The sequence below is a fragment of the Prinia subflava genome, chromosome 10 (genome assembly GCF_021018805.1).
Source record: "Prinia subflava isolate CZ2003 ecotype Zambia chromosome 10, Cam_Psub_1.2, whole genome shotgun sequence".
Lineage (NCBI taxonomy): Eukaryota > Metazoa > Chordata > Aves > Passeriformes > Cisticolidae > Prinia > Prinia subflava.
In genome coordinates this window covers 1,822,748-1,848,554 of record NC_086256.1, presented here as the reverse complement: position 1 = coordinate 1,848,554, position 25,807 = coordinate 1,822,748, and the positions used below count along the sequence as shown (strand labels likewise).

Genomic DNA, 25,807 nt, shown 5'->3' with positions numbered 1-25,807 from the left:
AATAATCCCCGCTCCTCAGGGCATTTCCAGCCAGCTGAGCTGGTGGCAGCTCCCTGCCAACCCTCCCCTTCAAGGGGAGCCTTTGGGGAGTCCCTGGGTGAAATTCCGTGATAAATTCAGAGAAATTACGGAGAAAAGGAGGCTCAGGGGGCACCCTGTGGCTCTGCACAGCTCCTGACAGGAGGGGACAGCCGGGGGGATTTGGGATCTGCTCCCAAGGAACAGGGACAGGAGGAGAGGGAACGGCCTCAGGCTGGGCCAGGGGAGGCTCAGACTGGATATTTTGAAAATTTGCTTTACAGAAAGGGTGGTCAGGCATTGGCCCAGTGCTGAGTCCCCATCCCTGGAGGGATTTAAAATCCCTGTGGATGTAGCACTTGGGGACTTGGCAGCGCTGGGGAATGGCTGGACTCGATCTTAGCGGCCTTTTCCAGCCTTAAGGATTCTATGATGCTATAATTCCATTAAAAATGAACGGCTAATTAATCATATCCTATCTGGGCATTTGATGATGAGAAGATGAACTCACCTCCAGAGCCTGCAGTCGCTTTTTCAGCTCAGATTTCAGATTTTCTCTTCAAGAACCAACAGAACAAAAATAATTTCACCAGAGCTGCTCCCTGCAGGAACCCGAGGATGGGCCGTGTGTCCCTGCCTGCATCTCAGGTGTCTTTGTTGCCTGAATCCCTGAGGCTCCTCAACCTTCCCTCAGGCTGTTAATGAAGAGTTTAATTGGCAGTGCTTTAAAGGTCGTGCTTTTGCGACCCAGCTTCCAGAGTGCTTGGGAATACCTTGGGAATATCTTGGGAATATCTTTGGAATTTCCCAGTGGTGAGGTGGCCCTGGAGGGGTTTTCCATCTCTCCCGTCGCTCTTTCCCACCCCCTCGCCTTCACACCCATAAATTACCGCGCTAATCCCGGGGTTTGGCCTCTCCCTGCGGACACTGCGGGGATCGGGGCCGGCTGTGCCAGCCCGGGCCATGTCTGGGGTGTCCCGGAGGGCGATCCCGGCGCTTTTCCCGCTAATCCCTGAGCGGGCACCGGGGACGGGCACCGGGAGCGCCCGCCGGCCCCGGAGCCGCGCACAAAGGATGGGCGACTTCAAAGAGCCCCGTGGAATTTGCATTTCCAAGCTCGCACAGCCAAGGTCTTGAGGAGGGGATGAAAGTGGCTTTTGTTAAACTTAATGGCAGAGTTGATTAAAAAAAAAAAAAAAGCTCTGATTTTTGCCTTATTAAGGCGTAGCGTGGTTCCGCTGTTGGGCTTTCGGCATCTGGGGGAGGGAGAATGCCCCACACAAAGGACACCTGTTCCCTCCCGGCTGGCATCATCCCTAGGGATATTCCAGTATCATTTATCCCAGTCTGAGAGCCACAGAGGAGCTGCTGGGCTGGGCAGGAATGACAAATGAAATATCAGCAGATTTTCACTGAGCACCTCCTGTTGCCTCCTCAAGCAGAGCCGGGGTGTCTGTCCAGAAAATTCCTGCCAAAAATCTCAGTTAAACATCTCGGAGTGGATCCTCGCAGGAAGGGACTGAAAGGGCTGATTCATGCATTGGGATTTCAGGGATCATGTGCTAAAACCCCTCCTCAAAACCCACTAAAACTCCCTGCTCGCTGCTGATTATTCAAAATACCCAGTGTCTGCCTTTCCTTGCTGTGTTTGAAGAGCAAATAATTTCCCATCTGGATTTCTGGATTAAATGTCCCCAGTATTGACTAAAAGAAGCACCTAATGAAAGAAATGTGTCTGTTGAGCTCCTGTCTCAGTTTTGGTCCTGTTTGAGCACTAAATGTTCTACACACACGGAAGGCTGAGCAAACATTTCCCATTTCCAGGGCATCGCTGCTGGCAGAGGTTGGATTTTCTATATACACTTGAAATTCTGCTTGCATGACTCTTCCTGCTGTGTTTATCAATATTAGAGCACAAGCTTGGTTCAAAAATAGAAAACTATGTGTTAGCTGCTTTAAATAAACATCAATCCTATTTCTCCGGGCAGTTTATATTTCTCTTCTAATCAAGGCTGGGTTTATTTCTGAGCAGACCTTAAAAGCACTCATTTCATACAACATTAATGTGTATTTTGGCTAAGCTGAAATGCCACTTTTTACCAGGCAGATGAAGGGGGTTTATTTAAACAAACAAATATTCAAGCTCTCTTTGAACGTAGGGAAATAATCCTAATTGTTTTCACTATTTTACAGTCACCATTTGATTGTTTCTGGCTGGTTTCAGGGATGAGTATGAGGAGGATGGGTTTTGCCAGCCTTACAGGGGCATCGCCTGCGCCCGCTTCATTGGGAACAGAACCATCTACATGGAGTCCTTGCACATGCAGGGGGAAATAGAAAATCAGATTACAGGTGAGTAAAAACTCCCTGGCTGCTTCCCCACCGAGCTGTCTGCTCCCAAAGGGCTGCTGGAGTTTTAGAAACAGCAAAGTTATTTTGCTTTGGGCCTTATTCCCTCTTGCCAGGAGCTCGTCTGGGTGTCTCTGCTCCTCCAGCTCCTCCCAAAATACCTAAAAAAAAAAGATTTTTAAAGGAGAAAGGGCTGTGTGTTTACAGCTTCTGGAAGACTCAGTGCTGCTGTTAGCCCAGCAAAGGGCTTTGAAAGCAAAGGGGAAATAATAATAATAATAATAATAATAATAATAATAATAATAATAATAATAATAATAATAATGCTGGAATAATTTAGGTGCTGGGAAAGGCTGCATAAATCGTGCAGCAGGTAGTGGATTTCCTTTGCATTTAAGGGAGAACCAGTTGCCATCCTTTTTGTGGAATGTGCTGCTGGGGTTGCTGAACTCACAGATATTGTGATATTCTCTATTTTTCATATAAATTAACTCTGCTTGATCCTAGCCCCGGTAATCACCTCTATATTCAGATTTTTCTTTCTTGCTGTCAGAATATCCCAAATTTCTCTTCTCCCTTTGTCTCCAAACACTGTCAGCATTGCAAAAAAGGCATTCCCCCAGCATTTCCCCAAGAAACATTTCCCCAAGCAAGGCAACGTGGAGCCACCAGTTCAGAACCTTCCAGCTGTTTAAATAACTGTTTGAAAAGTTATTTGGGATTGAATGAAAGCTGTCACCTTCCACAAAGGAGCTGGTGCAGGAATTTGGGGTTTACCTGCTGGGCTTCCAAATATTACACAAATTTGTAAACTATTCCAATTTTTTTGGGAGGAAAAAAAGGAATAATTAAAAGAATAATTATATTTGGGGGTTGTTGCTGTGAGCCTTGCCCGAAAAGACACACGGAGCTACAAATTTGGGGGGATCAGAGCAGCAGGGGAGAATCCCTGCTTTGCTTATTACTCCCTCTTATCTACTTCCAACAAGGTGCCCATGGATTGGAGAGTGGCATTGCCACCTCTCAACCACGCTGGTCAAAGGGACTGTCACACAGCCTTGTCTGTCCCAGCAAGGAAAGTGAAAACAGTGGCAACGTTTATAGAACACAACTGGTTTTTACATGAAAGGAGCGTGAGAAGGTGCAAACCTTCCACTTTAATATGAACGCTCAGCAAACTAAGAAAATCTCATAGCAGCAGGGGGTTGGGCAATGAGCTCAGCATTGACCCCGTGCTGAAATCCCGGTGCATTTTCCTTGCTGGTGAAGTCGCATCGTTAATAACTCGCAGTGCAATTAGCACTGTGTGTTCCTGCTGTGGGCAGTGAGGCTTTCCCGGGCAGGCAGAGCATCCCCAGCCCACCCCGTGTGTGTTTTGCAGCTGCCTTCACCATGATCGGCACCTCCAGCCACCTGTCGGACAAGTGCTCGCAGTTCGCCATCCCCTCTCTGTGCCACTACGCCTTCCCCTACTGCGACGACGCCTCGGCCGTCCCCAAACCGCGGGACCTGTGCCGGGACGAGTGCGAGATCCTGGAGAACGTCCTGTGCCAGACCGAGTACATCTTCGCCAGGTCCAACCCCATGATCCTGATGCGGCTGAAGCTGCCCAACTGCGAGGACCTGCCGCAGCCCGACAGCCCCGAGGCGGCCAGCTGCATCCGCATCGGCATCCCCATGGCCGAGCCCATCAACAAGAGTGAGTGCTGGCAGAAAGGCTTTGTTACAGTGGAAAAGGGAATTCCCTCTGCTTTTCCTCCGTGAGAAATGCTTTGTTACAGTGGGGAAAGGGAATTCCCTCTGCTTTTCCTCCGTGAGAAATGCTTTGTTACAGTGGGGAAGGGAATTCCTCTGCTTTTCCTCCGTGAGAAAGGCTTTGTTACAGTGGGAAAGGGAGGCTCCTCTGCTTTTCCTCCGTGAGAAATGCTTTATTACAGTGGAGAAGGGAATTCCCTCTGCTTTTCCTCTGTGAGAAATGCTTTGTTACAGTGGGGAAGGGAATTCCCTATGCTTTTCCTCCTTGGAAAATGGGGCTGGAGCGCCCAGGCTGGCTGGGAGGGATCGTGCGTCCCACGTGGAGCCAGGGCTGGGCTGGGACAGCTCACAGGGGAAGTGCCCAGCGCCAGCTCGGCCAGCAGGGGGAGGAATGCTGAAGGGGTTTTTCAGGAATGCTGAAGGGGGTTTTTTGAGGAATTCTGAAGGGTTTTCTTCAGGAATTCTGAAGGGGTTTTTTTCGGGAATTTTGAGGGTTTTTTTGCAGGTATTCTGAAGGGTTTTTTCAGGAATTCTGAAGGGTTTTTTTCAGGAATTCAGAAGGATTTTTTCAGAAAATTTTAAGGTTTTTTTTCAGAAATTCAGAAGGGTCTTTTTCAGGAATTTTGAAGGGTTTTATCAGGGATTCTGAAGGATATTATCAGGAGTTCTGAAGGTTTTATTTTCAGGAATTCTGGAGGGTTTTTTTCAGGAATTCAGAAGGATTTTTTCAGGAATTTTGAAGGGTTTTTTCAGGAATTCTGATGCATATTTTCAGGAATTCTGAAGGGGTTTTTTCTAGGAATTCTGAAGGATTTTTTTCAGGAATTCTGAAGGATATTTTTCCAGGAATTCTGAAGATTTTTTTCAGGAATTCTGAAGGGTTTTTTTTCAGGAATTCTGAAGATTTTTTTCAGGAATTCTGAAGGGTTTTTTCAAGTCTTTTCTGAGTGATATGGGGTAGGAAACTGTGGCATGTAAGCTTTGGATGCTGAGGAATATGAGCTGCTTCATCCTCCCTGCTCCTTCATCATCCTCCCTGCTCCTCCATCCTCCTCCCCCCTCAGCCTGGCAGCACCGGCGGTGCAGTGCAGGGATCCTTGTCAGGGGGAACATTGGCAGGGCTGGATCCAGGGCTGGCCTGCTTAAGCCAGCCTAAATTTAGGCTCTGGCTGAGCCCACTCTTTGATCAGGCTGGGCTGCAGCCCCTTCACAACCCTTCCACATCCCAACAGGCAAATCTAAAACGTGGCTCCCACCAATTGTCCACCTTGCTATGGAAATAAGGGCTGTAATTCCATTTCCCATTGTGGCTCTGCCTTTCTGTGTGTCTTATGGAGAGGCTGTTTCCACTCCTGGAAGCTTTAAATCCTCCCAGGAATGTGAGTGCAAAGCAGGCCCTGCCCTGCAGCCACACCTATCGGGGTGTTGAGAGAGACAGGACCACTGGGAGGTGTCTTAAAATATGAATTATGAATGATCGATTTCTCTTCTTCTACAATCTCATGAAGGGTGAGAATGTCTTCACCCACAGGTTCATGGTCAATGGTCATCAGTGGTCACAAGACCACAGGTCACAAGGGGTTTGAAAGGTTTATCAGCCAATAATCTACTGCCACACAGATTAATTTCCACACCAATGGCTAATTAACCTGTGTCACACCTCCTGCTGCAATGCGGGCTTTATTTATCCAATCATACAGTGACACACAAACTACTTGCTACACCTTAAAACTTCTTATCACCTTTAGATCTTGACTTTAATCTCTGAAACTTCCCACTGCCTAGCTTAGTATGTCTCTATCTGTATTACAAACCCACATTCTTGCTTATGGTCTCTAAATTTGGAAGTCTTTTCCAAGGTCTCAGGTCGAAGCCTGTATTCTTTACTGTGTTTGGGCCTACGTGCACAAGGTGTTGAGAATTTTCACACACACCAAACTGGGATCCCACACTCCCAAACTGGGCCATGCTGGGATGCCAACAGCTCACCTGTGTTTTGTCTTCTTTTTGCCAGGGTTGGGATTAAATGCTCCAGACAGATTTTCTTGTTTGGACTCAGATGTTTATTAATTCTCATCTGTATTACAGTCTCACAAGCTGTGAGTTCTACAGCACTTCTAGCACTTTCTAGAGTAAAAATGGAGCCCTGTCTCTCTCTCGACAAGGCCTTTTAAGGATAAACTGTCCAACTATGGAATGACACCTAAATATTTTTACTTTTAACCCAATAACCACAAGCACCTGTGGTCTGCAATGCCGATTTTTCTACCCAAATTACAAAATACCACCCAGAGCTGTGGAGAAGAAGCTGAAAAAGAAGGACTCAGCCTCTGCCCTAAAACCTCCATCCTGCTTTATATCTATTGCTGTATTCTAAACCCTTAAACTCTGAGTTTTGCACCCTGTGCTATCACACACTGCTACCCAAACTCCACACCCACAGTCCCAGTGCTGTCACTCAATTTTGGGAGCCTGTTCCACAGCCTCAGGTCAATGCAGAGTTTGCTTGGGGGTCAGTGCCTGTGAGCAGCACAGAAAGTGTAAAATCCCCAGTGCCAGGGTTCCCCACAGCTGCTCCCAGCACTGACCATGGCTCTGGTTTCTGGCTGTCTTTGCAGATCACCGGTGCTACAACAGCACGGGCGTGGATTACCGCGGCACGGTGAGCGTGACGCGCTCGGGGCGGCAGTGCCAGCCCTGGAACTCGCAGTACCCCCACACCCACACCTTCACTGCCGCCAGGTACCCCGAGCTCAACGGGGGCCACTCCTACTGCAGGAACCCCGGCAGCCAGAAGGACGCGCCGTGGTGCTTCACCCTGGACGAGAACCTCAAGTCGGAGCTCTGCGACGTGCCGGCCTGCGGTAATGCCTGAGCCGGCGTGGGGACAGACAGGGGAAGGGTTTGGTGCACAGATTGTCCTTTGGGAGTGCCTGGGTGATAATAAATCCTCCTTTTTAACCCCTCCCAGGGTCTAAGATAGCTCAGGCCTTCTCAGGCTCTGGAGGAATATATCAAAAGACAGGAAAAAGGACTCAGAAGAGGCTCTCACCCTCAGCTGCAGTAAGATGTTTATTCCAGGTGGTCTCCAAAGGGAAAGAGGGCGTGCACAGAGGAACAGGGTCTTTTCTCAGCTCTTGTGAGGGTGGGGCAATTGGAACACAGCCAAGGGGGTCAATAAAGGGAAGGAAGGGTCAAACTACACGGCACAAGCTCTAGGGGTCCCTGAGGGAGGAGAAACCATTCCCACAGGGGAATGGAACACCTGGGAACAGAGCTGCAGGACAGCCTGGTGGGCCTGCTCTGAGGAGCTGGGACAAAGTGGTGGCACAGCAGTCGTTCCCTGGGGAATGGCTTGAGTGGCCTGGGTCTGCCTGGGAGGTGGTGGAGTCACCATCCCTGGAGGTGTTTGACACAAGACTGGACGAGGCACTGGTGCCGTGGTTTGGTTGAGGTGGTGCAGTCACCATCCCTGGAGGTGTTTAAAACAAGACTGGATGTGGCACTGGTGCCATGGTTTGGTTGAGGTGGTGCAGTCACCATCCCTGGAGGTGTTTAAAACAGGACTGGATGTGGCACTGGTGCCGTGGTTTGGTTGAGGTGGTGGAGTCCATCCCTGGAGGTGTTTCACACAAGGCTGGATGTGGCATTGGTGCCGTGGTTTGGTTGAGGTGTTGGGGCTGGTTGGACTCGATGATCTTGGAGGTCTCTTCCAACCCAGTGACTCTGAGAATTCTGTGAAAGTGCTCCTGACTTTCCAGGCTGTTGTTCCAATCAGTACAGCTCCTTAGGCCAAATTAAATCGTAGAAACATGGAATTGTTCAGGTTGGAAAAGCCCTCTGAGGCCATAGAGTCCAACCATCCCCAGCACTGCCAAAGCCACCACTGCCCCATGTCCCCACACAGCTTTTAAATCCCTTTCTGAGTCCCTTTTAAGACCCCACCGCTGCCCTGGACAACCTTTCAGTGAAGAAATTTTCCCTCATGTCCAATCTAAACATCCTCTGGTGTAACCTGAGGCCGTTCCCTCTCCTCCTGTCCCTGTCCCTGGGAGCAGATCCCAAATCCCCCCGGCTGTCCCCTCCTGTCAGGAGCTGTGCAGAGCCACAAGGTCCCCCCTGAGCCTCCTTTTCTCCAGGCTGAGCCCCTTCCCAGCTCCCTCAGCCCCTCCAGACCCTTTCCCAGCTCCTTTCCCTTCCCTGGCCACGCTCCAGCCCCTCCATGGCTTTCTTCTTGTGAGGGGCCCAAAAACAGGGAGAGGGTTTGAGATGTACATGATAGAGCCCAGACTATCTGCCTTCCCCCTGATCTACCCTTTCAGTAAGAACATAATTTAGATCCCATTTTGGCATCGATTCCCATCTTTCCATTAATTGAAAAAGACTTTGGAGCAGACTCAGAATGTGTCTCACTGCAGGAATGTTTATAACCATAACCAGAACCAGAAAAAATTTAATTTGGTTCTGGCTATGGAGCAGGAACATCAAAGGTATCTCCTTTCTGAGGGGAAAGGTGAATGTTACTGTGACAACTTGTAGGCAACATCAAATTCTGTGTGAAACTTTGAATTTCCATAACATTTCTGGGTGCATTTCTGGCATGTCCATGCGAATAGCTGTATATATTTTTTCTTGGCCCGTTATCAATACTGTTATTTCTACACGCAGATAAAACAGTTAGGACCCATTTGTTCAGGTCTTCCATTCACTTCCCCCCGGGTCTCTGAAAAGCAGAATCAAATGAGAGCTGAATCTCCCTTTTTGTTCATTTTGCAAACCCAAAATGCAGTTCTGTAAACACAAAGTTCAATTCCATTTTAGAGGACCTGGCAATGTCACCTCTGGTTTTTAAACAAGGCCTGAGCTGTGCTGGCAATGCTGGTTTAAGAGTTGGACTTGCTCATCTCTGAGGGCTTTTCCAACCTCAGCAATTCTGTGATTTTCTCCCCCACTTTTTGAGTCCTGTATCTCTTCTGGTGTTATTTCAACAGAAATAACAAAAAGCTACCCTGAAGGTTCTTGTGCCAGTCCCCTCTAGATGGGCTTTGGGATGCCAGGCCTGGCTCAGGCTTTTGATCTGGGATTCCAGGACTCTTTTGGAGCCAAATTCTCTGATTTTCCAGCTTTCCTTGATAATAACTGAGATAGGCTGGCTGGGCTGGAGAATTCCCGACAAAGGTTTTAATTGCCAAAACCTCTCACTGCTGCCTTAAATGGTACTCGCTGCTCTGTGGCTTTATTATTCTGAATACAAACAGAGCTGGATCAGGTGAGCAGTAATTGAATTGTTAAATGCTAATCTGCATATTAAAACCAGAATACATGTGGGACTCGCATTCTGCTGGGTCTGCACTGGCTGAAAGAGCCCATTTTAATCAGCATTGTGCATTCTGCCTCTCCAGGACATGCCTAGATGGGAAATGGATTTAATTAGGGTGGCTCCCAAGAAGCCCATTAACCTAATGAGGCTTCGTGGCGGGGGGCTGCTACTTAATAAGAATAATAATTGCCTTTGACTGGAGTGGCTCAGGTGATGAACTGGTGCCCAGGTCTCCCTCTGCCTCGTGCTGCTGCTTTCTTTTCCTTTCTTCAACTGTGTCTCACAAGCTGAGAGAGATTTGTGTCATCAAAGTTTGTCAACCTGATTGTGGAAGATGTGAAACACGGGGTAATTCGAGCATGAGGCTTAGCAAAGCCAAGCCTAAGAAGGCTGGGAAGGGCAGTGTGTGAATCCCTGCCTCTCTGGGAACAGGGGAAATGCCACGGGGACGGTGCTGTGGTCCTCTCCCGATTCCCAAAGGCTGGAGGAATATTTGGGCTCAATAATTAAACCTCTCCTCTCAATTAAAATCCAGATGGCACAAGTTAATCTGAAAGGGATGATCAGAGAGGAGCGTGGGCCTGCAAGAGGAGAGGGGTTATGCAAAGTGACATCCAGAACCATTTGAACTTTGCCTCTGTCACAATTTGAGTCGAGCCCAAGCTTCAGATCAAGTTCATGTTTAATGAAGTGCATAAAAGAGATCTGTGTGGGCCGCTGAGCACTTGAACAAATCCAGCCTGGAAAACACAGACAAACAAACCGGAGTGACCCTGCAGGGATAATAAAACATCCCCGTTCTCCCAGCCTCCCTGGGGCTGCCTCGGGCACTCCCAATTCCCCTGGAAACAGCCCGGGCTCCACCATCCCCCGAGCTCCCGCAGTGAGTGCGGTAATGCGGGTGGAGTCCCACCCTAAACCTTGGGAATGCTGCTGGGAACGGCAGAGCAGGGCAGGCTCCGTGTGCCTGTGCCCGGGGCACTCGGGATGGGGATCTGTCCCTGTCCCTGTCCCTGTCCCTGTCCCTGTCCCGTGCCCGGGGCACTCGGGATGGGGGATCTGTGCCTGTCCCTGTGCCGGGGCACTCGGGATGGGGGATCTGTCCCTGTCCCTGTGCCTGTCCCTGTGCCGGGGCACTCGGGATGGGGGATCTGTCCCTGTCCCTGTGCCTGTCCCTGTGCCGGGGCACTCGGGATGGAGGATCTGTCCCTATGCCCAGGGCACTCGGGATGGGGGATCTGTCCCTGTCCCTGTCCCTGTCCCTGTCCCTGTCCCTGTGCCCGGGGCACTCAGGGAAGGGGATCTGTCCCTGTACCTGTGCCTGGGGCACTCGGGATGGGGGGAACCGTCCCTGTCCCTGTTCCCAGGACTCTCGGGATGGAGGACCTGTCCCTGTCCCTGTGCCCGGGGCACTCAGGGTGGAGGATCTGTGCCTGTGCCCGGGGCACTCGGGATGGAGGATCTGTCCCTGTCCCTGTCCCTGTGCCTATCCCTGTCCCTGTGCCACTCGGCACTCGGGGAAGGAGATGTGTCCTTGTCACCCAGCGGGGGCTGCCCGAGCTCCTCCCAAAGCCTCTCCCCTGTCCCGCTGCGTTTCCCGGGGAGCCGGCTCCAGCCGGGGGATGCAGCGCTGGATATCCTGGGCAAAGAGGGGATCGCGTTTCCAGCGTGCTCTGGGAATAGCCCTGAGAGGGAGCAGGGACTGCAGGGAGCCTTTGGGCTGTGTTACACCATCCTCCTTCCCAACCCCTCCGGGTTCCTTCCTTTTATCCCTGCTCCGGCTTTCCTGGCACCTCTCACTGTTGCCTGGTTGTGCTGGTTGTGAACTGTCCTTTCTTCACTTCCATCTGCTTGTATCCACTCCTTTTTGGTGGAAAGGGATTGGCTGAACCTTTAAAGGGAGGCAGCTCAATCCAGAGTGTTCTCCTTCAAATTGTCTCAAACCAAGACACAAAATAAGGAGTTTGTATTCCCACCAGAGCTTTTCTTGGAATCCCAGAATGGTCTGGCTTGGAAGGGACCTTAAAATTCATTTAGTTCCAAGTCCCTGCCATGGGAAGGGGCACCTCCCACAAGCTTCTTCCATAAGGTGTTTTAGAAATTCCCTTTTCTGTGGATCTGTGTTAGGCCATGAGTTCAGCCCATGCCAAGGCCACCTCACAGCATTCCACTCTGTCCTGCCCATCAGTGGGTTTGACCTTACAGGGACGGTTCCTGTGTGTCCTCTCAGAACTGTTAGTCCACAAAATCAGCCTTCCTTTTAATATTAATTAAATAAAACAACATTCAGGGTGGATTTCAGCAAGACAAAAAGCAAGTTTTACTCTTTTTAACACTTTCAGTTGACCCAGGGGTGTGTTTGACTCCGTGGGATGCCTCACTCCTTGTTGGATTTTTTTTTTCCTTTCTGAACCAGATTACAAGGATTCCAAGGAAAAGAATAAAATGGAAATCCTGTACATCCTGGTGCCAAGTGTCACCATTCCCCTGGCCATAGCCTTGCTCTTCTTCTTCATCTGCATCTGTCGCAACAACCAGAAATCCTCGTCCCCTCCGGTGCAGCGGCAGCCGAAGCACGTGCGGGGGCAGAACGTGGAGATGTCCATGCTCAACGCCTACAAACCAAAGGTAAACCCAGGCTGCTGCTTCCACACTCCTGTCTCCACAGGCAGGGAGGGAAGTGCTTCAAACAGCCCAGCACTGAAGGATTCAGCTGGTTTCCAGCCTGTGATTTGTGTGATTTTTTTGGGGAGGGTTTTCTCAGCAGCAGCAGCTTGTGCTGGAACAAGGGGGTAATTCCTGTGTGTCCGTGTCCCTGGAGAAATAATGGAGGTTTTGTGTGATAAAGTAAGAAATCCCTTTCTGAAGCACCTCCAAAACACCTCAGTTAAGTGGGAGGGTAATGCAGGTAAAAATGTGATTCAGCATTTCCTCAGGAGAGCTTTCCATGGCTCTGCTCAGCTCATCTGTCACCTTTCACTCAGCTAAAGTCACCTCTGCCAAGATTTGCTCCTTGGGCTTTCAGGCTTGCCCATCCCTCAGCTGAAAGCAGCAGTGACCAAAACAGCCTCAAAGCTCTGCCTGCAGCACAGCTCCTGCTGCTGCTGCTTGGCTTCACCACAGCTCTGGAGGAATTTTAAAAACCCTTCTGGTTTTAATGTGATCAACCTCGTGCCCCTGATCAGGGGCACATCCTGGGATGTGCAGGCGTGGCTGTGTCACCCAGGATGGGGCTGGCAGTGTCATCCCAGCATCCACAGGCACAGGAATGCCCTGGGAAAGCCTTTCCCTTGTGCTTCACACCCTGCCAGGGCTCCTGATCCTCGGGGTCCCTTCCAACTCAGGATATTTGATGGTTCTTCAAACACTTGATGGGTTTTGTTCCTCTGGAATTTGGTGGGCTTTGTTCTTTTGAACCATTTGAGAGTGAAAATCTGTGTCTCAATTCCCATAACATGAATTTATCTTCATGTTCCTTGGAAGTTCCCAATTCCAGCTCTCCTGTACAGCTTGGAGTAGTTTTATCTCAAAGTGTTGGCAGCAGTAAAAACCATTTAATAAAGTCAGTGTCCAAAGTGCATCTTGCATCCAATCTCTGGAATATTCTGGTAAATTTGGGGTTGCTTCTTGCTGCCTGTTCTGTTGGGAATTTGGGGTTTAGTTCTGGCAAAACTGAAGATCATGGAAATGCTTTTATTGAGGATGCAATTCCCACCTTTCCTGCTGGCACACACAGCGCAGGAAAGCAGAAATCCCTGGAAATGTTTGCAAATACTGACCATTCTCTCTCCTTTCAATTTGCAAGTCATGTGCTGCAAGAATATTTTCGTTTTATTTGTGCTAATTCAGGATTTTCCCACTGGGAAAGCCAGCTCCCCCCATCTCCAGTGTTTTGCTTGCCTTTCAAACAATATTTTCAAGGAAAGGAAACAGAATCTTATTTTTAAAATTGATGTCAGCCTTGGGTGAAAACACATTTCAGCTTCAAGCTCCCACTGAGGCAGTTGTTTGCTTGGATAAATAGGAATGTTAGCATTTCCTCTGGTTTTAAGGGATTTTTATTGCCTTCAAAAATATAATAAATTAAGGACATCTTGTCCTGGAGCTGAGGCAGAGGTGGAAGGGGTGGGTTTCCCTCTCCCTTTCCCCTGACCTGCTGCCTCTTGTGTATTTTACACTTCCCTACATTTTGGACACCCGTGTGTGACAAAGACCTGTCAAACAAAAGCCAGGCAGATTTACAACTGCTTCACTCCAAACGAGCCCTTCCTGCCAAAACTTTATGGCTTCATTTTCTTCCCCCAGTTTTCCACTCTGTTGGTTCAGACAGACGGACCCTGGCTCAGGTCAGACAGAGGTCACTTCACTTTCATTACTAAAATATAATTTACAATATGCCAGACCTAAACAAGTTTTAGCCTAAAGGATTTGGGTAATATAAACCATCTGTTCCTCAACAATATAGCTAATTTCCTGCCATCACTGTGCAGTCTACTGGGCTGCCTGCTTAAATGGCTTTGTTATTATTATTGTTGTTATTATCATTATTATGATTATTAATGCGGTGTTTGTCTAAAAGTCATAAGTGATCAATACAATGAGAATTAATTCATGCTAAACTGGCTTTTTTCCATGATTATTTGAACTGTCAGGTTTTTTCCCACATTGCCACTGGAAAGCTGGCCTGGAATGCAAATGCCAATGTTTACACTAATTTACAGAGCCTAGATCCCAAACTCATTAACCTTAAATTACTACCTGTGGATTTACTGAGGGCCCTAAATGAGTGGGGTTGGGTGTTACAAGCACAAGTGGAAGTTGGGAACGGCACAGGTTCTTTATGGCCCAGGAGTGAATATCTGCACACCAAAGGGCCATAAATGTTTAAAGGGTTTGCCTCTCTCCTTTAGGGACTCGCTGTCAGAGTTTTGGGATGGAACACAGTGGGAACAGGCTCTGCTGTGCCTGGAAGGGTTAACAGCAAAGGCAAGGGAGAATGGGCTACAAGGGCACGGTTTTTAAAACAAAATCATTTTTTTCCTGCTCAAACTCCCGGCCCTGGCCCAGAAAACACTTCAGCATGGACCTCTGAGAGCATGGGAATCGCCTCAATTCCCGAAATTAGTCACATCCAATTGCAAGTACAGAAATGCCCAAGGCCAAAAGCAGAGATGCTGATGGCTCCTGCATTACTTTGGATCCGATCCTTGTTGGATCTGACCTTGTGGAGAGGATGGGAAGGGATTCCCTTCGTTACCCTTTGGAGCACGGTGATCCCATGTGGATCCTGGTGTTCCTTGGGCTGTGCCTGGCACCCGTGGGATCGCTGCACCCATGGGATCACTGCTCCCATGGGATCACTGCCCCCATGGGATCACTGCCCCCATGGGATTGCTGCACCCATGGGATCTCTGCTCCCATGGGATCACTGCTCCCGTGGGATCGCTGCTCCCGTGGGATCGCTGCACCCGTGGGATCACTGCACCCATGGGATCACTGCACCCGTGGGATCACTGCACCCATGGGATCACTGCACCCATGGGATCACTGCTCCCATGGGAGCCCTGCTCCCGTGGGATCACTGCTCCCGTGGGATCACTGCTCCAGTGAGATCACTGCACCCATGGGATCACTGCACCCATGGGATCACTGCACCCATGGGATCACTGCTCCCGTGTCCGTGTCCTTGTCTCCCACCCACCGTGCCCCGCGGGGTTTCACTTTCCAAAGGCTGTTTTCAGCCCTGACGTGTCCTCGGTGTCTCTCCCACAGAGCAAAGCCAAGGAGCTGCCCCTCTCCGCCGTCCGCTTCATGGAGGAGCTGGGCGAGTGCGCGTTCGGGAAGATCTACAAGGGCCACCTCTACCTGCCGGGCATGGACCACGCCCAGCTGGTGGCCATCAAGACCCTCAAGGACTTCAACAACCCGCAGCAGTGGGCGGAATTCCAGCAGGAGGCGTCGCTGATGGCCGAGCTGCACCACCCCAACATCGTGTGCCTGCTGGGCGTGGTGACGCAGGAGCAGCCCGTGTGCCTGCTCTTCGAGTACACCAACCAGGGCGACCTGCACGAGTTCCTGGTGATGCGCTCGCCCCACTCCGACGTCGGCTGCAGCAGCGACGAGGACGGCACGGTCAAGTCCAGCCTGGACCACGGCGACTTCCTGCACATCGCCGTGCAGATCGCCGCCGGCATGGAGTACCTGGCCGGGCACTTCTTCGTGCACAAGGACCTGGCCGCCCGCAACATCCTGATCGGGGAGCAGCTGCACGTGAAGATCTCCGACCTGGGGCTCTCCAGGGAGATCTACTCGGCCGATTACTACCGGGTGCAGAACAAGTCGCTGCTGCCCATCCGCTGGATGCCCCCCGAGGCCATCATGTACGGCAAGTTCTCCTCCGACTCCGACATCTGGTCCTTCGGCGTGGTTTTGTGGGAGATCTTCAGCTTCGGCCTGCAGCCGTATTACGGCTTCAGCAACCAGGAGGTGATCGAGATGATCCGCAAGCGCCAGCTGCTGCCCTGCTCCGAGGACTGTCCCCCCAGGATGTACAGCCTGATGACGGAGTGCTGGCACGACCTGCCCTCCCGCAGGCCGCGCTTCAAGGAGATCCACGCGCGCCTGCGCTCCTGGGAGGGCCTCTCCAGCCACACCAGCTCCACCACGCCCTCGGGGGGCAACGCCACCACGCAGACCACGTCGCTGAGCGCCAGCCCCGTCAGCAACCTCAGCAACCCCCGCTACCCCAACTACCTGTTCCCGGCGCAGGGCATGGCGCAGGGCCAGCTGGCGGGGTTCATGGGGCCCGCCCTGGCCCAGAACCAGCGCTACATCCCCCTCAACGGGTTCCCCATCCCGCCGGGCTACGCCGCCTTCCCCGCGCCCCACTACCCCCCGCAGGCGCCCCCCAGGGTGCTCCAGCACTGCCCCCCGCCCAAGAGCCGCTCGCCCAGCAGCGCCAGCGGCTCCACCAGCACGGGCCACGTCACCAGCCTGCCGTCGTCGGGCTCCAACCAGGAGGCCAACATCCCGCTGCTGTCGCACGTGGCCATCCCCAGCCACCCTGCGGGCATGGCCGTGGCCGTGTTCGGCAGCAAGACTCAGAAACCCTTCAAACTGGACTCCAAGCAGCCCTCGCTGCTGGGGGACCCCAGCGCGCACGGACCCGGCGACTCCGTGATCTCGGCGGAGCTGTAAATACGCCACGCCTTGTACATAGAGCTCCACGGGCTCGCAGAGGGGTAGGAAGGATTGGGGGTTGTTTCTTTTTTTTCTATTTGAATATTTTATTAAAGCTCCTTTTCTGGTTGTTGGACAGACATTGCAGCAAAGTGTCTTCTGTGAAGTTTCACTGCTCGCCAGGATGGGCAGGCACGACCAGACAGGTCCTCGTGGTGGGAATCCTCAGCCTTGGCCGCGTTTCTCCAAGTGCCACCGACAACCCAAAGAGAGATAGAAGGAATCTGAGGGGTTTTTTTAAATAAAAACATTTTATCCAACGCTTTTTCACAGTTTTTTAAACCTCCTTTGTGATTTAAATCACGGGAACTTTTTTTTTTTTAATACTGAAATCCGTATTTTAATATTTGTCTCTTTTTTTAGGAGATGCAAAGGTTCGGAGATCTGGGTGTGCAATTTCAGTGCCAACAGGGAAAATATTTGTAAATGTTGCAGTCGAGGATTGTGTTTCAAATATATGATCTGAGAGCTGAATCGATTACTTCAGGTGGGGTTTTGGTCTTTGGTTTAGTTGGGAGTCTGAGCTCAGATTCAGACCAAAAAATGTCATTTTTGTGACAGCACAAATGCTGGAGTTATCAGCTTGCAGTCTACAAACCTCATCTGCTGCTGGCTGCTAAGGACAGCTGGAGTTCTTAAGGAATTGCCTTAAAGGAAATGAAATTAAAGAGCTTTAATTTCAGAACCTGAATCAGCTTCTTCAAAGATAACATTTCTCCATCTAGTCGCTCAAGCAGGAATTTTGTATCCTTTTGTTGCTATGCAACTGTGCAATGGAAAAGCGCCAAACCACAGTTTTATGTATGACAATCAGTTTTCCCAGGAATATTTATTGTGCCGTTTCAGTGACTCTGACTCCAGTAACCCTGGAAAAAGGGAGACTCACGTTCCACCAGGCAGCAAATCCATCGATAGCAATTGTGTCTAATAATGTGAATTAGTGCTGATTTTCCACTTAGAAATGCACCATTTGTGTCATTAAAAAACCCATTCAGGTAGAACCAACCGAGATTCTTCATTTGAAACCACTTTAATGAGTTACACACCTGCTGTGTACGGTACACTTTCCACAGACTCTCTTTTTTGTACTGAATAATATTTTTATTGTCCACAAAAAACAATCTTTTTGCTCAGTCGACAATGTTGTATCATAGGACTTTATTTTTATCTTTTTGCACAAAAGCGTGATGGTGTTTTTGTACAGCAGAAGTGAAAATACATCTCTGCATTTTATATCTTGGGCTGTTTCTTTTGATTTTTACCCTGATGTAGATGTTCCTGAAATGTATTATGGTGATACTCAGCCACTACCTTATACAAATATCTTTCTTTGTTTTCACTGCATGCGTTTAATCACTGTATTACTTGATGATTGAGTTATTAATTACGGGCATTTCAATTAGGCAAGCATGAAAAAGAAAAATGTAATAACAAAGGCTATTTTATAATTGAGATATGTGCATTTTTGTATTTCACGTGCCAGAGATGATATTAAACACGGATTATTTTATGCTGCTGTTTATTAAAACGTTGTTTTACCACGATCACATCGGTGTTTCCTCCACCCTGAAGGACCTGGAAGGATCTTCCCAGTCACCAGGGGAGCTGAGCTGGTGTCAGCCAGGCATCCTTGGCTTCAGTCAGGAATTAGGAATGACCTGATCCGTCAGGAGCAGCAGTGGGATTGTAAAACAATCCCTCACACACTTTGTGGTTTTGTGTTCAAACCCCTCTCAGCTCAGCCTGAGGTTTTTCCTTTATTTCAAAGCCTTGAGGTTGAAGGATTTGTAGATACGAGCCAGCTCCGAACAGCGCACCTGGAAATCCTCGGGAAGACCTTTCCCTGCCCTCCCTCCCTCTCAGCAGGAAAATCTGGGAATTCTGAGGCTGGAATCACAGCCTGGCTCACACCTGATGCGAGGGAGGGAGCACAGAGAGGCAGGAGCTCCTCAGGGAGAGAGGAGAGGGAAAATCCCGCAGGAGCTGCTGAGGTAATGTGGAGAGGAAATGGCAGAAATGAAGGAGTCGCTCCTCAGGTGGGAACAGACATGGATGGAAGCTGGGATTGTGCAAACAGAGGCACAGGGAATATTCCAGAGGAGAAATCATCATCCCTTCCCTCTTCACACAGCCAAGGCTCTTGGAAATGGAGGAGTCTTGGCTGGATTGAGGAGCTCGGGAGGGCTGGGAATAAAACCTGGATAAAATAATAAAACAGTGTTTACTGAGCCCTCAGCCTGGACAGTCTCATCCCCTCAGGCCGGCTGTGTTGCTGTGAAAGAGAATAAATATTTGCTGATTGAAAGGCCACTGAGGCAGAGCCTGAAAGGGGGATTTGGACCCTTTGTTCCCACAGAGGAGTGACTGGGCTGGAATTCTGCATTCCCTGGATTGAGAGGAGGAGCCCAGAGCTGCCTGTGCAGAGATGGGGCTGGAAGGACTCAGCAGGATGTGTTTATTCAGGAATGCTCACGAGGGAATCTGCCTTGCTGTGCAGGAACTGGGATTTCCAGGGGGGTTGGAAACCCTCGATTCCATCTCCTTGTGCCGTGATGGGCGTTCAAGGAGAGCCCTGACACATCCCTGGCTCAAACCCCTCCTGCCAGGAGGGGAACAAACCCCTGCTGGATCCAAGGCTCTGGAATGGGGGATTACCTCCCACATTCCCCAGCAGGAATTTGCCTTTGGGGCAGGATTCAGCCCCCTCGGGGTGTCTGAGCTTCGGCTCTGCCTCCTCCAAACCGGGCTGAGCATCCAAAGGAGATGGTTTGGCTCAGGAGGGACCTGGAATCCCACCCCATTCCATGGGCAGGGACATTTCCACTGTCCCAGGCTGGCCTTGGGCATTGCCAGGGATCCAGGGCAGCCACAGCTTCCCTGGGAATCCCATCCCAGCTGATTCCTTCCCTCTCTCCCGTTTGATTTGAGGGATTTGATGGTGCAGCCCAAGCTCCCAGGTGGTTCTGGTGTGAGCACAGGGGACACAAAGCAGAGTCCTGAGCCAGCAAACAGAGACTTTTGAACACAGTTGCTCTAAAGAACATTTTTGCACAAAAACAAAACAGTATTTTTTCAAAACCACTGGACAAAAAATAATCAATTTTTCATTTGCAGAAAAATGTGACAGCATCTTTCTTTTGTATTACAACATTTTAACCAGTGTTTCTTTAGGAATTCACGTTTCTGTGGCCGGGGGTGGAATGAGCAGCTGGTTCTGCTGCAGAACATCCATGGAAAAAACAGGAGAATTCCCTTTCCATGGGCCTGGAGCCTCTCAAAGATGCGACGTCTGTGGAATCCCAGCAGAAATTTTTACCTTGCCGTGGGTTTTTATAGGAGGAGAGGGAATATTGCCCCCAAGCTGGTCACTCTCCAGCCCATCCTGTTCCTGCCTGTTTGATCTCCCCCAGATTAAAGTTCAGCCCATTGCAGGACAGTTTCTATTGCTGAGGTAATAGAAAATGATTAAAACCAGAGACACAATATTGGGGCCGCACATCAAAAGCTCTTTAAGACAAAGGAGGCAAAATTGACTCGAAAGTGGAATTATTGGAAGCATCTGTGGTGTCCTTTATTTCCCATTTAACAGTGCAACACGTTTGGGGATGGTGCTGGGCTGGTTCTGGGCCTGGATTTGCTGAGTTTTAATTTGCTGAATTTTACCCTAAACCCTGTGGTTTATCTGCTCCTGCAGAGGGAACTGCAGCTCTTGGTAATTGAATTTTGACCTTGAGACACAAAGGAGGATTTTGCAGTGCTGTAACCTTCAAGTGTGTGGAGAATTTGGGTTACTTTTATGGAATTTAAAAGCAGAAATCTCTGTTAGATTTATGAGGGACACGGGGGGTTATAAACCTGCTGGGAGCAGGATCTGCATCTGTGGGAGCTGTGGGGGATACCTGTGGAAATCCAGTGGGTTTGTGGGGCATTCCCAGAGTTTATCCAAACTCCAGTAACATTTTGGAGCAGCGAGGACAGCAATGATTCCCAATCCCCCATTTCTGTTCATTTTATCAGGGAATTTGTCATCAGCATTTGCTGAAACACAGCAGGGAGCTGCAGAGATGTTGTTCCAACCTGGCCATTGAATGTCCAAAAGTCTTGGATAAAGTGAGACCTTTGAACAGGTCCTGCCAGGAGAGACTTGTTCTACATGGAGAAATTGGGATTTATCTGGGAAACCAGGCAAACAACCCAGAGACAGAGAGTTTGAGTTGTTTAAAAATACAAGATATGCGTGGGAAACAACCTGTGGTGCCTTCAGAGCCTGGTGACAAAGCTGCTTCATCTCAGCTCCACAGGGGCTGGTGCTTTCCCCTCGTGCCAGGGATCACTTTGGGAAGCCATGGATTGACCTCAGCAGCTCTGGGGAGCAGGAATAAAGGAATATTTCACTCACGACCAGGGGAGGAAGCAGGTGGAGATTGGTGTCTTCTCTGCCGGAAAATATTGAGATTTATTTTCTGCAGTGGCTGGGAATGTCAAAATCCAAATTCCTGCTGGGATGAGCAGGAGCTGGGGCTGCTCCCTGTGCAGATGGATCATTCCCATCCCTCCTGCAGCCCGAGGGGAGCAGACACCCCAGGAATGGCAGGGCTGGAGCTGTGGCCAGCACCAGTTTCCAGATCCAGCAGGGAAGGGCTCCCTTTGATCCTGGGGATTTACACCCCATTATCTCCCGAGGCCCCACAGCTCCGCACTGCAGACAGGGCTTGAGGGCAGCTGATAAATTCACTTTAAACTTTCCTGGCCTCTCCCATTGCCAGCCTGATCAGGAGTGCGGGGATGAGTTTTTAAAGTGGTTTATTTGTTATTTGCTGTCCTCTGGTTTTGTTGAGTTTGGGAGCTTTTAGGACAAATTAATTCAGATTTTTTTTCTCGGAGCACTCTTGGCCTTTCCATCTGTTCTCATTCCCACCACCTGGAATATCCTCTCCCCTCCTGAGGATATCCCTCCGTGTCTGCAGGATTTTACCAAACAGCTTCATTTTAATGAGGAGTGAAACAAATTGTGGAGCCGTGTGTGATTCCTGCCTCTTCCCTGGGAATTAGCACGGAATGAGGGGGAAATTAAAGGAGTGAGGAGATGGTGGGCAGGTCCAAAGGAGGAGCTGACTGTGATTATTGAGGGCACCGAGCAGCCAGTGCAGCCCATTAGAGCGGTGTAATTGCACTAATTGGGAAGGAAACCAGGACTGTGAGAGTTTGGAGAGCCTTGGGTGTTCTGGTTTCTTCAGGGGATGATTTCCAACACATCAACAGAAAATACAGCAACCTGGTGACAGAACTTCTGCATTTGCTCACCAGGTGACAACAGGAGCAGGGAGAGAGCAGGGAGGGATCCCAGGGGTTTTTTTCCAGAGTCTGGTGAGGGTGGGGAGGCTCTGGAATGGTTTTCCCAAAAAATCTGTGGCTGCCCCACCCCTGGCAGTGCCCAAGGCCAGGCTGGACAGGGCTGGAGCAGCCTGGGACAGTGGGAGGTGTCCCTGCCATGGCAGGGGTGGCACTGGGTGGGATTTAAAGCCTCTCCCAACCCAGGATTTTATGATTTTCTGAGAAAATTCAGTAACTTACCCAAAAGCTGGGATTCTCTGCCTTGGCCTGCAGAGAATATTTTTTATGTTCGTGTTTCCTGCAACTTTTATTTTGGTAGTGAGAGGAAACTGTCTCTGAATTTTGTGGCATCCTCTGCTAGGAAAGGAGGAAGCTCCTCCTGTGTGACAAAGTCAGCACAGCTCCATTGAGCAGAATTAATTCATGCCAGTGGGATCTGGATGAGAATTCCTTTAAAAGAGCCTGTTTTCCATGGTAGGGCTTCCTGGGACTGGGGAGGACTGTGCCTCTCCTCTGAGGCATCACCAGCCACTTTACAGGACAAATCCCAACAAAACCTCTGCTCCCGCTGCCACCATTTCAGAAATCCCTGACTCCGGGAGGTTTGGGTCTGTGGACCAAAGAGAGCAATGATTTTCTTCTCCCTGTTGGTGAATATTCCCAATTATTTCATTTCTTATGGAGGCAGCTGGCAGCAGTTCCCTCCTCAGCCCCTGCCAGCAGCTCCTGTTCCTAAATGAAGGAAAAATGAAACGAATCCTTGGCCTGGCAGGAGCAGCAGATTTGTCATCGTCGGGCCCGGTGATATTTTCCTTTGCCCTGATCGATGACATTTATTTCAGGGAATGCATATCCCAAGGGCATTTGTAATATTAATAAACAGCAGGGAATTCTCTCAAAGGAAAACAAAACCCCGGGGTTGTTTTTTTGGTGCATTTCTTTTTGTGTGTGTGGCACCCCCGTTGGAACATTCTGGAAATCACCTTTCAGAGGAGCCAGTGGAGTCAGGTTCCCTGTCCTGGTTCAGCTGCCTCTGGATCCCGCTGGAATTTGGTCGTCCCTGGCCTGCTGACAAATCTTCCTGAGGACAAGGAGTTCTCAGCACTGGAAATCCAAGAGCAGCGGATTCCTGACCCAGGCTATTTCCAGACTCGGAAAAGGGGATGTGCCTGGGACACAGAGGATAAAAACTTGGCCCTGCTGGAGTTCAAGTCTAATTCCCGCTGGTGGAATCGAGATTTCAGTGCAGGATCTTCGCTCAGGAAGAGAATCAGTTGCAAACCCCAAATATCTCCAGTTTGTCCTCAAAGTCTGTTTGTTCCCTGTGTTCTTGATGCAACTTCCAGGGTTCCATCACAAATCCCAGGCGTGGAAGGGAAGGAAATGGAAGGTCTGTGATGGAATTGGGATTCCAATGGATCAAAACTTATAAAAGTGTGAAACCTCATGACCTCTGATCCATTTTGGGTCCATTTTGGATCTATTTTGTGACCATTTTGTGACCATTTTGTGACCATTTTGGGTCCATTTTGGGTCCATTTTGTGACCATTTTGTGTCCATTTTGTGACCATTTTGTGACCATTTTGGGTCCATTTTGGTCCCATTTTGCATCCATTTTGTGACCATTTTGTGATCATTTTGGTCCCATTTTGTGTCCATTTTGTGACCATTTTGTGACCATTTTGCGTCCATTTTGCATCCATTTTGTGACCATTTTGGGTGCAGCCCTGGCCAGGCTCTTCTCCCACCCAAGGCGGATCCTAAAGGCCTTTTAATAAATCTCTGCTTTATTCCTTAGCTCTGTCCATCCCTGTTCCAGCTCAGCCTGCCCAAGGCACCAGCAGCAGCTCCTCTTGGGCTCTCCCAGGTTTTCATGGAGCTGGGAATTTCTTCACCTCAGGCTGTGCCTCCTCTCTTTCGGTTTAGCAAAAGAGAACACAGGAATGGAGCAAATGCAAGGCAGGGTCCAGGTGGGATGGGATGAACCACAAAGGAATCGAGGCGAAACTGAAACTTTTCTTCATTTATTTCCAATGTTTGGCAGTCACCTCCAGAGCCAGGCGAAAAGCTCCTGCGAAAACCCCCACTGGATCTCACAAAACTCGACCTCATGGCAAAAATATGTCTTCCCTTGGCTCTGCTTGGCCTCATGAATGATTTTAAACAGAATTTTATTTTCCTTGGAGGCGGAGGGAAGGGCAGAATATTAAAATAATCTTTGCCTGTGCTTCTCACAGCAGTAATGAACAGACAGAGCGAGTCCTTGTGGAGGAGCTTTTCCTTGGGCTTGGGGAGCTTTGTGCACCCTTTTCTTTCTGCCGCTTTCCAACTCTCCATAATGTTAATATTTAAATTATTCAGGGGTTAGATCACCTTCGTTGATTGCTGTCGTTAGTGGAAGTTACACAAGAGCCTGAGTTAGCCAATAAATTCTGTACTGGCCAGAATCTCCTCCCTCCAGCTGAGGATGTGATAAAAACTCTTGAATGTTACTCCTGGGTTCTCCTGTGGCTTAGCAAGCAGATTAAAAATCAGGGAATTTGCAGAGCCAGGATGCTGCCTGGGGTCTCAGAGGGGACTGGAGTTTCCCTCCTCCTTTTTCCTATCCTGGTGACTCCAGAACTGTTTAAGAAGTCCCTTTTCCCCCGGGATCCCCTTTGTTTCCAGCAGCAGCTGGAGGGAAGGTGCCGTTCCACCGGAGGTGGAGGACAGCGGGTCCCGAGGTGACGTTCAGGGGATTTTTCCCCTCTCCCAGAACACGAATTTAATTTTCCTGTGCTGTGTGTCCTTTCTCAGAGCCCCTCTGTGTGACTGTTCCGTGCTGGGATCCCGCATCCCCCGGGGCTTGGGGGTTTATTTTCTCTCCCCCCTCTCAACTCACACGAACCTCAGAGGAAATTGCAGCTCCCTGGATTTTGGGAGGGCGAGGCGAGGCCGTTCTGGCGCTGGGGAATGGGAACATCCCGGGGCCACCTGGCGGCGGCAGATCCCGGGATTTGGGAGCTTTTTGGGAGATTCCTCCTCCTTTGAACCCCGCGGGATCAAAGGCGGGTCCGGGCACCGCCGGCAGGGTCAAACACGGGGTTGCCTCGCGGGTTTTTGTGATTTTTTTTGTTGTTTCCTCAATTGCAAACAGCTCCCCAAAGTCCCCGGGCTGCTCCAAGCTCAGCCCTGAGCTCCTGGCAGGGGATGAGAGAGCAGAGAGGCCAAAAATCTGCTGAGAGCAGAGCAGCAGCAGCAACCCTGGCTCGGGAGCGCAGGGAGGGAGTGTTTGTACTCCAACGCGCTTTCCTCGGAAATGAGGCCTCTAAATTCAATTACTGCCGTGGCAGAGGTTTGAAATCCAGCGGAGGTTGGGGTAAAACACGTGAAGAGCACCGTGCCCACCCAGAGTTTCCACATCTTGGCTAATTACAGTGGCAGCAGCTCAGATTTTAATTAGTGCCGATCTCTGGGCATGAGGGGATTGTCCTGGAGCAAGGAGGAGCTGGATGCACATCCTGCTCAGGATGGGTCACAGGGAGGAAACACAGGGAAAGAAACGTGGGGGGTGTGCCAGGAATTCAGCACCACATTCACATGAATTCAGCATTCAGCACCACATCACCACAGGATGGAGAGCAGAGGGTCTGGGTCAGACTGGGAATTGGAGCTTTGATGGTGAGGGACAGGAGTGGGACTGAAAATCACATTTCCAGAGAGCTCCTTGGACACAGGGAAGGGCCTGGTGATGCTTTAAGTTTTAACTTTCCCTTTTTCCAGGTTCTGCTGCCCAGGGGTGCAGCTCTGAG

General features: G+C 49.9%; 1 protein-coding gene across 1 annotated transcript in view; it reads left to right on the top strand.

Moving 5' to 3' along the window:
- ROR1 (receptor tyrosine kinase like orphan receptor 1) overlaps positions 1-16,782 on the top strand; it is a 150,174-nt gene extending 133,392 nt beyond the window's left edge. The window contains exons 5-9 of the mRNA XM_063406907.1: positions 2,243-2,370; positions 3,749-4,066; positions 6,741-6,986; positions 11,859-12,070; positions 15,215-16,782. Of these exons, the coding sequence (XP_063262977.1) occupies positions 2,243-2,370; positions 3,749-4,066; positions 6,741-6,986; positions 11,859-12,070; positions 15,215-16,639 (2,329 nt within the window). The 3' untranslated portion in view covers positions 16,640-16,782. The remainder of the gene's footprint in view (positions 1-2,242; positions 2,371-3,748; positions 4,067-6,740; positions 6,987-11,858; positions 12,071-15,214) is intronic.
- The last annotated feature ends 9,025 nt before the right edge of the window (positions 16,783-25,807 follow it).